The 15230-nt window shown below is 44.1% G+C and overlaps 2 protein-coding genes across 3 annotated transcripts in view; both read left to right on the plus strand.

The window, feature by feature from the left end:
* Positions 1-7412, plus strand: part of NIBAN1 (niban apoptosis regulator 1) — a 49492-nt gene extending 42080 nt beyond the window's left edge. Inside the window, exons 13-14 of the mRNA XM_071751318.1 lie at positions 2195-2306; positions 3237-7412. Coding sequence (XP_071607419.1) covers positions 2195-2306; positions 3237-4945 — 1821 coding nt within the window. The 3' untranslated portion in view covers positions 4946-7412. The remainder of the gene's footprint in view (positions 1-2194; positions 2307-3236) is intronic.
* Positions 7413-7849: 437 nt separating this feature from the next.
* The window catches only part of EDEM3 (ER degradation enhancing alpha-mannosidase like protein 3), a 28988-nt gene continuing 21607 nt past the window's right edge, over positions 7850-15230 (plus strand). The window contains exons 1-3 of one of the 2 annotated variants that reach the window (XM_071751337.1): positions 7850-8188; positions 11256-11301; positions 15104-15204. In XM_071751337.1, coding sequence (XP_071607438.1) covers positions 8016-8188; positions 11256-11301; positions 15104-15204 — 320 coding nt within the window. In that variant the 5' untranslated portion in view covers positions 7850-8015. Of the gene's footprint in view, positions 8189-11255; positions 11302-15102; positions 15221-15230 lie in introns of those variants that run through there. The other variant, XM_071751338.1, reaches the window with a different exon arrangement.

Consider the following 15230-nt stretch of genomic DNA (forward strand, 5'->3'; position numbering starts at 1 on the left):
TGCTTGGGCAGCAGAAGCAGCACATGCTCTCAGCAATTGCACAAGGGAGTAATGTGTCAGCAATCAGGAAAAAAACACAGTGACATTCTCTGTTGCCCTTAATCACACAAGTAGCTTAATACTCTGCAAATGTGGCTACCAGAGTTTCGTGGGGATGTTGTCAGGGTGGCTACCTCAGAGGCCAGCTGGAATGCTGCTCACCTGGGCTCAAAATGAATACCCTGTCCCCTTGAAGCCCATGCATATCCTCTTGTATTTTCAGTGTACGTGCTGAAAGGTGACTGCCCTCAGCTCCTCCAGCACCTCTGTCCTTGTATTCCCTCCCTTGTACTCCCTTGTACTCCCTTGTATTCCCTTGTACTCCCTTGTACTCCCTTGTACTCCCTTGTATTCCTTTGTACTCCCTTGTACTCCCTTGTACTCCCTTGTATTCCCTTGTACTCCCTTGTATTCCTTTGTACTCCCTTGTACTCCCTTGTATTCCCTTGTACTCCCTTGTACTCCCTTGTATTCCCTTGTATTCCTTTGTACTCCCTTGTACTCCCTTGTACTCCCTTGTATTCCTTTGTACTCCCTTGTACTCCCTTGTACTCCCTTGTATTCCCTTGTACTCCCTTGTACTCCCTTGTATTCCCTTGTATTCCCTTGTACTCCCTTGTACTCCCTTGTACTCCCTTGTATTCCCTTGTACTCCCTTGTACTCCCTTGTACTCCCTTGTATTCCCTTGTACTCCCTTGTACTCCCTTGTACTCCCTTGTACTCCCTTGTATTCCCTTGTACTCCCTTGTACTCCCTTGTACTCCCTTGTATTCTCTTGTACTCCCTTGTATTCCCTTGTACTCCCTTGTACTCCCTTGTACTCCCTTGTATTCCCTTGTACTCCCTTGTACTCCCTTGTACTCCCTTGTACTCCCTTGTACTCCCTTGTATTCCCTTGTACTCCCTTGTACTCCCTTGTACTCCCTTGTACTCCCTTGTATTCTCTTGTACTCCCTTGTACTCCCTTGTACTCCCTTGTACTCCCTTGTACTCCCTTGTACTCCCTTGTATTCCCTTGTATTCCCTTGTACTCCCTTGTATTCCCTTGTATTCCCTTGTACTCCCTTGTACTCCCTTGTACTCCCTTGTACACCCTTGTACTCCCTTGTACTCCCTTGTACTCCCTTGTACTCCCTTGTACACCCTTGTACTCCCTTGTATTCTCTTGTACTCCCTTGTACTCCCTTGACCTTCCTCACTTCCTGGAGGCTGTAAGCTCAGTGTGTTGCTCTTGCTGATCTCCAGCTTTATGCAGTTTCAAAACCAAGTGTTTGGCCAAGTTACGTTTGCAAGTCTTTGAGTAAGGATTATTAAAACTTTCAAAAATATATTTACAATCACTCTCTTCTTTAAATCACTCTTCTTTCTTTACTAACCCCCAAATAATAAACCTTTGTAGAGTCTCAACAGTGCTTTCAAGACCAGGTGTTGTTGCACAGTGCAGGCATTTCATCACCTTGAATAGATGTAGAGAGGGTGGAGTCCCACGTGGTGTTTCAGTCACACAGGATGAAGGAAGCAGTGATCAGGCAAACTTCCCTCTCTGCTCAGTTGCCCACAAGCCTTTCACATTTGTGCCTCTGCAGGAATGAGCAGACAGCTCTAGAAGCAAACGTGTGGCATAGTCATGCCCAGTCACATCTTAACTGTTACTTGAAAACCACCAGATGTTTGTAGGCACCACTTCTAGAAGTGGGCAGAAATTACTTATTTTACTTTTTTATAGACCCCCAAGCAGCTGCTTAGTGATAATGACTCAGTTATTGCCTAGTATTGACTGTAAATCAAAACATTACACACCTATTAGAAAAACAAAACCAATGTATGTCCCATGCCTGCTGTGGATTTGCTTACTTGGACAAACAGTGAGTGAGGCATTTCCTCCACAGCTACTTCCTCCAGAATGGTTTATTACAGATGGCAATGATCTCTGGTGCTTTTAAATGTAATTGTAGTGCAAGACTACTTTGGTAAGTTCATAATAAAGGGTGAACATATATAGTTCATTAAGTCATAGTTCAAATATTTCACTTCAAGAGTCAGCAAGGAGCATTGCAAGACCTGCTGGATGGCATCTCCAAGGTGCTGTGTTGAAGCAGGGCTCTCAGAATCTCTGATTTTTCTGTATCTGTTCCTTTCTTTGTGCCTGCACAGGAGCTGCAGAAATATGAGCAGTTCATTTTTGCTGATTACACAAGTGTGATCCAAGTAGAGAATGTGTATGAGGAGATTTTATATCAAACACTGCTGGAGGAAACCCTGAAAGGTGAGAACATTCTTGAGGTGACAGTAATAACATTTGAGCTGCTGGCCAAGGAGCTTTTGCTTCAGAACTTCCCAGAGTCCCAGCTTGAGTCAGACCCAAGTCGCACTTTCCTGAAACCTGGTGGTTACAGTGGTACAGGGTTTTCCTGCAGCTCACTGAAGATGTGAGGCAAACCCTAAACTATGAATTCTGGGGCAACTTTACTAAACCTGGGAAACTTGAAATGAAAGCTTTTTTCTAGCAAGATACAATTTTGTCAACTTCATTTTGTCTTGATTCTCTGTCCAAGGAGTGAAATTATCTTGTTTGTGATGACTTGGTGGTATCTAATGGCAGCAAAAAATTAATTTCCCCAAGTGAAATGTACTGCTGGGTGCAATTTCCAGGACATCTGCCAGTGCAGTACTCCCTGCAAATGTCTCACCTTTTGTGTCAGAAAAAAACCCTGTTTTTTCTGACATATAGATCTATGAAATACTTGTGTCTATCTGGATCTGTCTAAATAAGACAAAAGTATATGTATTGCACAGTAAGTCTTAACAAACCCTCTTTGGCACTTGTGTTCAAGAATATCAGTATAATAATTAAAAATAATAAGAATATCAGTATATAATTAATAATTAAGTGTATAATATAATAATGAATACACTTTTAGTCATAAATTCAGTGTAAACACTTGTGCATTGAAACATTACCTTTGTGTGTTGTGAGTCCTCTGGTAGTTTTCTATTACTGAAGTTCCATTATTCAAAATGGATAAAACCCCCACCCCAGAAAAGAAACATAAACTAAAAACAAGTTCAAAATGAAAATTACTGTTGTTTGTAACATCAAAATTTATGACATTAGAAATTTGAGAAGTCACTGTGCCTTCTTCAAGAAAACTCTGTCAGTCTTTTCAAAGCAGTTTGATCTCTCTGTTTTATTTAGTGATAAAAGAAGCTGCCATTATGAAGAAGCACAACCTGTTTGAAGATAACTTGAATTTGCCCTGTGAGAGTGTGTCCAGCTTAACAGACCTGAAAAGCCCTTCAGGATCAGCACAAACCACCCCATCAAAGAAGCCTTCCACCTCCCCAGCCAAGGCCTCTAACACTGAGATTCCAAGTGATGAAACACTCATTGTGACAGGAAAAGTTTCTTGGGAGAAGGATGCTGATGATAGAAAATCATCAGGTAAAGAGGCAGCCACTTCTCTGAATGATCAGCAAAGCCAAAGTGAAGGTGTGGTCCTTAGAGATGTCAGTGAAAAAAGAGAGGCTCTTCCAGCTACACTCACACACCAAGAAGTTGCAGAGGAAAAAACCACTTTGCACAGTGAAACAAAGTGTATGGTGAACACTGAGAAAGAGCTTAAGACACAGCAAGAAGCTGTGGAGGGAAAAGAAGCTCTTGGGACTGAAACTGCAGTGAAAGATTTTGGGGCCAGACCCAAAAAAGAACTTAAGGTACATGAAGCAGAGGAAAGGTACACAAAGCCTTCTGAGAGCCAAACAGCAGTGGATGAAGTGTTTGTTGGTGGCACTGAAAAAGAAAGCAAACCACAGGAAGAAGTTGATGAGAAAAAAGTGACTTTCCCACATGGCAATGTAGCAGAAGCAGAGATTTTAGGGAATGCTGAAGAGAAAATCAAGGTAGAAACAGAAGTTACAAAAAAAATATCCCAAAGGGAAAATGCAGGAAGAATAGGATTTGAAGAGGACACTAAAAAAGAAAGCAATGACCAAGGGGCAAATACTGAGACAGGGGTTATTTCCCAGGATGAAAACACAAGGGAAGGAGGGTTTGGGGATAATTCAAAAAAAGAAGGGAAGTCAGAAGAAAAGAGTTGTAAATCCCCTGAGGATGTGAATGAGAGACAGAATTTGCTTGTGGTAATGGCTGAGATACCAGCAGCTGCTCCAGCTGAGAACATAAAGGAGATTGGTGAAAGTGAGAGATTAAAGTTGCAGGAGCTGAATAAAGGGAAGAAAGAGCTGAGCAAAATGGCTGGAGCAGAAATTGGAGTGAGCCAGATGATCATGAGTGAAGATGCAGCAGAACGTGCTAAATTCATGGAGGACCAAGCACCTTCATCCAGTTTGGGGACAGATGATAGTAATTTAGTGAATGTGTCCAAAGGGGCTTTCAATATGGTACAAGCAGAAGGGCTGGTGGAAGGCTCAGATGTGCCTCAGGAGGCAAGGGCAGAGGTGGAAATGAAGCCAAATGTTTGGTACACAGGCACATTAAGCTGCAAAAGTGATAGACTGCAGGCAGAAGGACACACTGAGAACATGTCTGAAGGCAACAGATTAGATGGGCAGGAAGGAGGAGCAGGGCACAGCCATGGCAGCCTGGAGGCAGGGATTGAGAGCTTTTCTCCTGATCCTGCTGAAAGTGCAGACACAAGACAAGGGCCCATTCTGGATAGAGAAAACCCAGGAAAAGGACTGCTAGAAGTGCCAGGTTCTGTGGTGCCAGAGCAGGGTGAGGTAAGTGCTGTGGGGATCTCAGGAGATGCAGAGCTTAGGGAGGGTGAAGGGAAGCCAGAAAATGAATCATCTTCACACAGAGAAATAACAAGCACAGAAGTAAAAGATGCTTTCCCAGTAGGAAACAGAGAAGGGAGTTATGCACTGCAGCACTCTGAAGGGTAAGAAAGAGTTTTCAGCCCAGCCCTGCAGGATTTACTCACTCCAGAAATCCCTGTGTAATGGTGAATACTCATCTGAGTCAGGGCTAGAGGAAAATGGGCTTAGTTGTGGTTATTGTCAGCTCTTAGAGTTTTCTCATGGATTCATTCTGTGCTGAAGTGATGAGGGGTGAGAGGTTTATTTTTGGGTGAAGTCCTCACTGTTAAAAACCAGGGGGGTTAACTCTTGGGGGTTAAAACTCTTGGGGAGCCTCATCTGACACTTTAAAATTGCTATCTTTCACAGAAAAACTCTGAAAACGTGGCCACTGAATGCTTCAAAAGCAATTCACCCCCAACTATGGAGTTATTTTAACAATTTGGCTGCTTTTAGGAGTTTTAGCAGGGGAGTAGCTCATGGTTTTTGAATGCATGGATTTGATAAGTACTGCTAAGGTTTTCAGGTAGTTGGTACATCCACTGCTGCTCAAGGATGCTTCTAGTGTTTGCATGCAGGATATGGGAAATAAAGGAAACTTTTTGTAGCCAAACAGAACCCAAATAGCCACAGTCTATGCAAACTCTGCCAACTGATCTTAGTTCTTTTCAAGATTTGACAGATATTAAGGGCAAGCAATTATTCTGGTTTTTTTTTTTTCTTTTTCTCTTATTGATGTATTGAAAGCAGAGAAAACAGGGGAGCAGGTTTCTCAGCCCTGCTCTGCACTTCTGGGTTATTCAGCCTTCCAGAGCACTATATGGCTATTTTATTTTATTTTATTTTATTTTATTTTATTTTATTTTATTATGGAAGGGGAAAATGAGCACTTTTATTATAACTATAACCATTGAGGCAGCATCTTTCTGTTTAGATTATAGACTTAGACTATAATAATTGCCTATAATTTCTAGTACAGGTGTTAACTGAAGCAAAAAGGATCCAAGGTTCTTAGATTTTGGAAGGCAGAATTGCATTTCAAAAGCAGTTACTAAAATTGCTTTTAATAGCTGGGGTGTTACCAGCTGTCAAACCCTGATCCATGCACAGAGTTGCTCATATGCATTATTTGCATGCACAATTCAAAGATTGAGCACAGAGATGAAAAACAGTATTTTAATAAATTGGTCTTTGGAGATCAAGCTCTCACTTTAGAGACCAGCTTAAGGCACCTTAAAAATTTTGCCTGGTGTTTGAATATTCTGAATAAATATTGTACAGCACAGGACAGCAAAGATTAATGATAAATCAGTTTAAGGCACCTTAAAAATTTTGCCTGGTGTTTGAATATTCTGAATAAATATTGTCCAGCACAGGACAGCAAAGATTAATGGTAAATCAGTTTAAGGCACCTTAAAAATTTTGCCTGGTCTTTGAATATTCTGAATAAATATTGTCCAGCACAGGACAGCAAAGATTAATGATAAATACAGTAAAAACTGCAGGATTTACACCCATAAAGACATGGGAAAAAATAACAAAGTCCCAAGAGTGTGATACTTGGTGGCATTGACACATCAACAAAGTGTGGAAAGGCTGATATTGAATGCTATCAAAATATGCTGTAATACTACTAGAAAATTGTCACCAGAGGAGCAGGCAAATATTACTCCATAAGGAAGGAATGTGGAGTAATGGGACCAACTGCAAAGTCACTGTTGTAACATAAATACAACTCCTGTTTGTTCCAGAGGCCATACTACAGTATAGAAACTGTAAGTCAGAGAGATTTTCCTTGCAAAGGTACTTTTGACTCATTTCCTCCTCGTATTTAATGCCAAAATGCTAATTTGTAAACACAAACCACTCTCAGCCTACTAATAAGTAATTATTAGTTATTTCAGTCACCTACTTTTCCTTTTTTACAGATCATTACTTACGAATTAGATGTATCTGCACAGAAAGTCCTTATAATCAATCCCATCATGGCAATTTTTGAGAAATTGAATCTTAGATCTGGGTGATATTTTCCTGTAATATGAGAATGCAGATGCTCAGTGTGTTTGTTTTTCACAAGTGGCGTGGGGAAGGACAGGGGAGGCTGAGCCTGGACACCATCCTGTGCTGCAATTTAAAGTTTCTCTTGGCCAGGGGGTCGACTTTTTGCCTTTGTGGATATTTTTGTAAATGGTTTGTAAATGGAGGGAGTGTAGTAGTTTTCTTGTCTTTAAGATTTGGGTCCAGGTGATGGCAAGAACTCAGCAACCTGCAAGGTTACCTTGGACCACTGGTCAAAAATAATTATAATCCACCTATTCCATGATTTTTGAAGCTTTTTTGTTTTTTGTTTTTAAATTTCCTGTTTACCTGGAATGAATTATTTCTCTTTTAATCTGAGAATAATGATCTTTCCCTTCTGCCTTGGTGGGGGCATGGGAACGTTTCACTTCACGGGGCTGCCAGTTTTAAAGGACAAAATATAAAACACTGCGTATTTTGCTTTTAGCTTTGTAAAAACGCTTGCCATGAAAATAAAAAAGGCTCTTTTCTTCCACCTCTGGGAAACTCTCCGTGTCACTGCGCTGACATCTAATCTATTATTTACTTTTCTGTAATAAAAACGCACTTCGGGCGGCTGCCGGGGAACACTCCCCTCGCCCTTTCACCCGCCCAGGGATAACTTTTCGCTTGGTTTGGCCGCTGGGACGCCGGTGGGAGCCATTCTCCCAGACCGCCGCCCCTCTCCTCAGGGAGCGGGAACTACAGCTCCCAGCGTTCCCTTCGCTGCCCCGCGTAGCGGAGCCCCGGCCGTGGCCGCGGTGCATGCCGGGAGTTGTAGTCCCGTCGTACCGCGCTTGCGCGCCGCCCTCCTCGCCCCTCCTGTTGTCCACGTCGCCGCTCTTGCCCGCCTCGTCACGTGGGGCCACGCGCCCTCTTCCGCCTCTCAGCCGCGTCCCTATTGGCCCGGCCGCACGGGCGCGCGCGGGGCGGAACCCGGAAGCGGCGTCGCGAGCCGGTTTCCTTGGCTACGCCAGAGGAGAGCAGAGGGGGCCGGGCCCTTCCGCCTGCTCCGGGAGCCGTGGCCGCCGCGCCGAGAGGGGCGGGATGGGCCGGGGCCGGGCCTGGGCCTAGCAGCAGCGGGCAGGCGGCCGCGGCCATGAGCGGAGCTGCGGGCTGCCAGGGGGGCGGCGGCGCTGGCGGCGGCGAGCGGGGACCTCGCTGGAGGAGGCCGTGGAAGATCCTGGCTCTTGGCCTGCTCTCCGCCTCCTCCGTGCTGGCGGCTGCCCCGGGAGCCGGAGCGATGAGCAAAGAGGAGAAGCGGCGGTTGGGGTGAGGAGGCCGGGCCGGGAGCGGGGAGGGGGTGGTAAACGGCGGGGGAGGCGCTGGGGCACACTCGGGACCACTGAAGCCCTGGGAGGTCCGAGCAGGGCTCGGGTTGAACTCGTCGCCCGCGGTGGCTTTGCGTCCCCTGGCAGTGCCGGGGTGGGGGGGAACCCTGGTGCTCCCCAGCATTGGGCTGGTCTGGGCCTGACGGGTGCGCTGTGCCCCTTGCCCGACAGGACTCCGGGAACCTTTCCCCTGCCCTTTCCATCCCTGGGGCTCCTCAAGGTGCGTGGCACCGCTCTGTCACCGATTTCCGGTACCTGAAGGGGCTCCGGGAAAGCTGGTGAGGGACTTCTCACAAGGGCGTGGAGTGATAAGGGGAGGGGGAACGGTTTCAAGCTGAAAGAGGAGAGATTTAGATTAAATATCAGGTAGAATTTACTTCTTGTGAGGATGGTGAGACACTGGCCCAGGTTGCCCAGAGAACCCATGGGTGCCCCATACCTGGAAGTGTTCAAGGCCGGGCTGGATGAGGCTTGGGGCAGCCTTGTTTGAAAATGGGGGAGCTTTATGGTCCCTTCCACCCACACCATTCAGCAGTTCTGTGTTTGAGGTGTGGGTGCCAGCACTGGGTTGGTATTTCAGATCAGGTCGCTGTGGCTGTTTGGTTCCACTCCTTTTCACCTCAGGTGCCTGCAGAGTCAAACCCCTCTGGGAGCAACAGACTGGGAGATCAGAGCCAGTGGTTGCACGTAATTGTGGGTAAAAGTGATCAAAGGTAAATCTGAATCCAGAGGTGGTTGGGCTGATTCTGGCTGTGCTTTGGGAAGGTGTTTGGGAGTCATAAAAGAGATGTGTTCTTGCCTGGTTCCTGTACTTAAGGTTTAAGACACTTTGGTTCCCCAGGCATGGACATTGAGAAGCTGATTGGCTTTTCAGATGGCTTTGAGTTGAGGGGTAAAGATTCCAGTGATGGTGTCACTGTGAGGAGCAGGATTTCTGTGTCAAGGAGTCTGTCCTGGTCTCTGTGTGTTTCTGGGGCAGTTTCATCATCCTCCTCTTTTTTTTTTTTTTTTTTTTGCTGGTCAGCTGCATGGAGTCATGATGCAAAAAGTGGAGACTTTCATGGCTGCTGATGTGTAGATATAAGTTGATATTTAACTCTGATTATAGTTACTGTTTTTTTTCATCTTGTGGTACTTGGAGTACATAATGCTCTGTATGTTTTCTTCATGGGACTGTGTAAGGTGGTTTTTTGCTGACAGCTTTAAATTTTTTACATTTGTAACTTGCACTCACTGAATCTTCTGCTGCCCTGGAGACACCCAGGTCATGCCTTGCCACAGTCTGTGTCTGGGGCACTGAGCTGGGTCAGTTCTTAATAATGGCTGAAGAGGAGGCAGCAGTGTGCCCAGGTGGCCAAGAAGGCCAATGGCATCCTGGGCTGGCTCAGGAACAGCGTGGCCAGCAGGTCCAGGGAAGGGATTCTGCCCCTGTGCTCAGCCCTGGGGAGGCCACAGCTTGAGTCCTGTGTCCAGTTCTGGGCCCCTCAGCTCAGGAAGGAGATTGAGGTGCTGGAGCAGGTCCAAAGGAGGCAACTGGGCTGGGGAAGGGACTGGAGCACAGATCCTGTGAGGAGAGGCTGAGGGAGCTGGGGGTGTTGAGGCTGGAGAAGAGGAGGCTCAGGGGAGACCTCATCACTCTCTCCAACTCCCTGAAAGGAGGTTGGAGCCAGGGGGGGGTTGGGCTCTTTTCCCAGGCAACTCTCAGCAAGACAAGAGGGCACAAGAGGTCTCAAGTTGTGCCAGGGGAGGTTTAGGTTGGACATGAGAAAGAATTTCTTTCTGGAGAGGGTGATCAGGCATTGGAATGGGCTGCCCAGGGAAGGGGTGGATTCTCCATCCCTGGAGATATTTCAAAAGAGCCTGGATGTGGCACTCAGTGCCATGGGCTGGGAACCACGGGGGGAGTGGATCAAGGGTTGGACTTGGTCCTTTCCAACCCGGATGATTCTGTGAATGGTTGGTAATCTGTGTGTTTGTTCAGCAATAAGATTGTGCCAGTCACATAGTATCTTTCAGAAAATACCCCAGAAATGAAGTCACATGTAGAGAAACAGAAGTTATAAGCAGCTTTCTGTGTGCTCCATTGCTGAGCAGCATCAGATGCTCAGGTGATCTGAACTTGTGTGCCAAACCCTGGGGTTGTGTCTGCTGCAGTGGATCCCAGAGCTGCAGCCTGGATGTGGTCTGTGAATACCTGAAAAGAAAGCATCACATTCTGCTCCTTAACTTAATGCAATCGATGATTTAGAACTTACATTTCTGACTCATTGAACTAAGTCAGATGTTTAGGATACAGTTATGGTGTTCTTTGCTCTTTTATGTTCAGCTGAAATTGTGAGTTACATTGATGGGAGCCTAGAAATGAGTCTGCTCTTTCACCTTCCAGAGCTGCCCAGTAAAGCAGGGATGAGCAGCTGGAGGCAGGGCTGCCTCTCAGAAAATGGAGAACTTTCATAGCAGCAGTTCTCACCTCAACACATAAAATAAATGTACCTACAAGGGGTTTCCTTGGCATTTGCTTGCCAAGGCTTTTAGTGGAAGGAAGAGGTGTCCCTCCCAACCTCCTAATGTGGGACCCTTTTCTGGGTTTGATATTGGTGATTCCAGGTAGAACAGAATTTTACTTCTCATTTTTTGCTGAGTGTTGAATATGTCCCACTGCTGGCTTTAATGTGTTGGTGATATTGGCAGCACAGGAGCTTGAGAGTCCCAAATTATTCATATTTAATTTCATATTAAGGTAAAGTCTTATTATTATATTATTATATTAAGGCTTAATTTCATATTAGGTAAAGAAATAGTTTTTGCTTTCTGCAGTGAACTAAAGGACATGGATTAGGAAAAATGATCATGCCATATTTCATTTACTTGAGTAGAGTGTGTTAGTAGAGGACCTGTGACTGATATTCAGATAATAAAGTGTTGTTTATTTTCCTGTTCTTAGATGGTCTGTCAAAGGCCAACGTGAGGTGACCACTAACATTTTATTTATTTTTATTTTTTTTTAGAAACCAAGTGCTGGAAATGTTTGATCATGCATATAGCAATTACATGGTAAGCAAAATACCTGTTAGTTTAAATTTTTATTGAGCTGTTGTTGCTGAGCTGGGAGAGGAAGCAACCTGCAGTACTTTTCTAGAGAAACCATAGGAATGCAGGGGCAGAACCAGAGCTAAAATGGACAAAGGCATTTGTGTAACCTTTAAAAATAAATGAACAAATGTTGGTTACTTCCAGGAAGAGGAGTGTCAGGAGGGTTGTGACACCTTTCAGAATTGTTAGCAGTAACTGTGTTAATCCAAAAGCCAGTTTATCTTGCACCAAGCTGTGAAGAGTTTTCTTTTGAAATTGCAGACTCCTAAAAAAGAAAACAAAAGGGAGCTTGAGAAGAGCTGTTTGTAGTCGTCAAGCTCTGTAGAACACAAATTGATCTTATTTGTTTTGAGGTTAAAAATTCTGTACACTGGGCTCTTTTAGGAACAAACAGTGTAGAATAAAAAGGAGATCCAGGATCATGTGTGCACATCATAGCTCTTGTGTGTGTGTGTGACTGCCATGTGACAGGGAGCTGTGTTTGCTGGGGCTGCTGCTGTGGTTTTCTCTGCAGGTATCTCCATGTGCTCCACGTGCAAGCCATGCTGCACTTCAATCAGCTTTGAAATGCATCAGCTTAGTTTAGCTGTGTTTAAGAGTAAAGAATTAGAATGTACTGCATTTTCTCAAGTAATAATTCATTTCAGATATACTACGAGTAATAAATTCTGAGGAGAAACTGTAAAAGTAATGTAAATATATAAAAGATGTATTCTTGGTGGCTTGACTTTAGCAGTCTTTCTGCATGGCCTCTGCAGAAACCTCTCTGTTCAGTTGCATCAGTTCTTTCAGGACAACTCACTGTCTCTTGACAGTATCTTACCACATGCCCCAGTTTCTCTGTTATGGATTAACAATTTTATACATGATACAAGGCTAAAAGCCCATGAATTACAAGTTTATGCAGTACACCAGTTACAGAACAAATGGACTGAAAGGCAAGCAAGATGATTTTCAAAGAGGGTACAGTTTTTTTCACATTAGCTCTTGCTTTTAACACCAGTGTAACAAACAGCTGCTGGGTTTTTTTCATGATTTGTAACTAGTTACTTGGCATCACAAAAACCACTTGGCTTGGGTTTCCCATGGCCTCTGAAGGAAAAACTGTTATGTATTTGGCAAAATAGGATAAAAAGGATCAGTGCTTCCACTATTTGTTATGCAATAAAATGGAAACTGGTAGGTGTCTTGCTACATCTGAAACAGGAAAACTCAGAATGAGAAGGAAGAATGACTTCAGCTATACTGGAAACTTTGAAGCCAAAGTGTATGTTTGCCATGTATGCTGGAGCACTAAGCAAACAGAAATCTGACCTGTTTGTTTCATGCTGAAGAAAAAGATGGGGGTATCAGACTTGATTCTGACAGTAGCAGAATTAAGTATTTTTGCAGCTGCCTGTGAAACTGCCAGCTGAAAAGTTTTGCTTTTCTGTTCCTATTAATATGTTTTAGACTTGCATAGCTAGAAGAAAAATCATATGTAAATGCAAGGGGGGAACTCCCTGGTCTTTTTTTATCAGTTGTTAACAAAAGCTTTGAGTAAAAAGCTGATGGCTCTTTTTAGTACCCCAACAATATTTTGAATAATCAGATCTTTTTTCTTCTTGACTGTCAGAAAGGATACAGGAAAATATCAGTCAGTTGTGGCCAGAAGGTGTTGGCTTGCAGCTGTAGTAGTGGTGCATTGGTGTTCTTTACTCAAGTGCTGTGCTGCCCTGTATTTACAGTCCTGACATGAGGAAGTAGGATCACCTGGTCAGGTAGAATGGGGAGAAATTCCAGAGTATCTGTTGAGCTCCATTTGTGTGGTAATTTCCAGAAATATTTACTGTAACATTTGTGCCATGTTTTCTACTTCATAGGTCTTGCCATCTTCCTTTGAGGTTACTTGAAAAGGAGAAGTTGCAAGCTGGGAAATCACTTGACCCAGCAGACTTTCCTGGTCTAGACAGAGATTAAGTGGACTTTTATTTTTCAGAAATGCTTCTAGTTCTTTATGATTTTGTAAGATTAGAAGTACATTTTCTCCAGGATTTTTATCACCTTTCTTCCTCCAGAATTCAAGCCAGAGATCCCTAGCTTTGTCATTGCTTTTGTTGTGTACTTCTTTAATCTGAGACCTGTTACAAAGATGTAGATTCTGGCTTTTGTAGTTGAACTTCAGGAGAACAAAGAGTTGTGCAAAGACCAAAATACTTGGGAGGGTGGTAGACAGGAACAAACCTTCAGTTTCAAAAGAAGTTGCTGTAAGAGCTGTTTATTTATAGAAGAATGTTCCTCCTTTTCCTCTCATTTCACATTTGAATATAGATTATTTTTTGTCCCATATATTTGGAAAGACTTTTAATGTGTTTACTTGCAGAAAGTGAACTTCTTTGTCCTGCCACATGTTGGTTCTTCACTAAAAGTGAACTTGGAGAGCACAGTACAGCAGTCAGTTTCCTGATGGAATCAAGAGAAGCTCCATTCCAAATTGCTTGTATCAAGCTTCTAGTGTGGAGTGGCAATTTTAATTTATTTTTTTTTAATTAGATACATCTTTCTTAATGTCACGGGCACCCTGAAATTTTTTTTTCAGCACAACAACAAATTTCAAATTTCGGTTTCATTTGATACCTCATTTTGGTGGTAGCTTAAACCTACAAAACTTCCAGTGACTGGAGAGGGAGTGGAACAAGCATTTTATTCAGCACACTTGGCTTAGGCAGTGGTGCTACTCCTGTTATTTTCTGCCTGACTGACAAGAAATAATCTTACAGTCCAGTGTGGTTTGCAGGGTGCTTTTCTGAGAAACATGGAAAGTAACCATTGCTTTTCCAAAAAACACCCTAAAAATGTCTGTGTCTTTATAAGAAAAAAACCCCATATTTGTAAAAGGGTTTTTTTTGAGTGTGAATGTTATCTTTTGTGTAGTGATTCACCAATTTATTATTTTACCTTGTAGGTGAATTCCCATATCTGACACTGACCCTGAGTCACGTCCGTTTGGAAATGTTTCCAGAGGGACTTAAAAGTCTAATCCTGGCACTTTCCCTATGGAATATCAGCCACTTGATAGTGCTGGTGTTAGTTCTTGGTTGCAGACCAATCTTTGGGATGGTAACTGCCTGTCCCATGCACCTGGTTGCAGAAAAACCCACTATTAGCCACTGAAGTTAATGAGTGGGTTGGGGGTTTTCTTATGTTCTGTCGGTTGTTCCAGGCTTCTCTGGGAGGCTGGAGAAAGTGGTCCTGTTGCTCTGTTCACACTTTAATCATTCCCAGCCACCACTGGAAGGAGGGGATCCTTCCCACTGCATCTAATCCTGGGCTCCCCAGTACAAGAGAGACATGGAGAGAGTCCAAGGAAGGGACTGGAGCATCTCGAGGTGGAGAGAGCAGAGCAGAGGCAGAGGGCACAGACTGAGACATGGGAGATTCCCTCTGAACATCAGGAAACACTTTTTTTTTTTTTTTTTTTTTTTTTACTGGGAAGGTGACTGAGCACTGGTGCAGGTTACCCAGTGGGATTCTGGTGTCTTCTTTTTTGAAGATATCAAAAGTTGTCTGGACACAATCCTGGGCTGTGGGTGGCCCAGCTTGAGTGGAGGGGCTGGAGGAGATGACCTCTGGAGGGAGATCCCTTCCCACCTCAGAGTGTCCATGATAATTGTGCAGTTTGTCTGAAGGACAGGGTCGGTGGGCTTCGTTTGAAGAGGCTTTGAGGATTTGCTGAAATGGCTGTAAGATGTTTAACCTATTTCCTTGTTTTGTCTCCCAAAAGGAACATGCATATCCAGCTGATGAACTCATGCCTTTAACTTGTCGTGGACGAGTGCGGGGTCAGGAGCCGAGCCGAGGGGACGTGGATGATGCCTTGGGAAAGTTAGTGTTGGAAATGGTGCCTGTCT

Source organism: Heliangelus exortis, chromosome 8, assembly GCF_036169615.1.
Source record: "Heliangelus exortis chromosome 8, bHelExo1.hap1, whole genome shotgun sequence".
In the NCBI taxonomy this organism is placed as follows: domain Eukaryota; kingdom Metazoa; phylum Chordata; class Aves; order Apodiformes; family Trochilidae; genus Heliangelus; species Heliangelus exortis.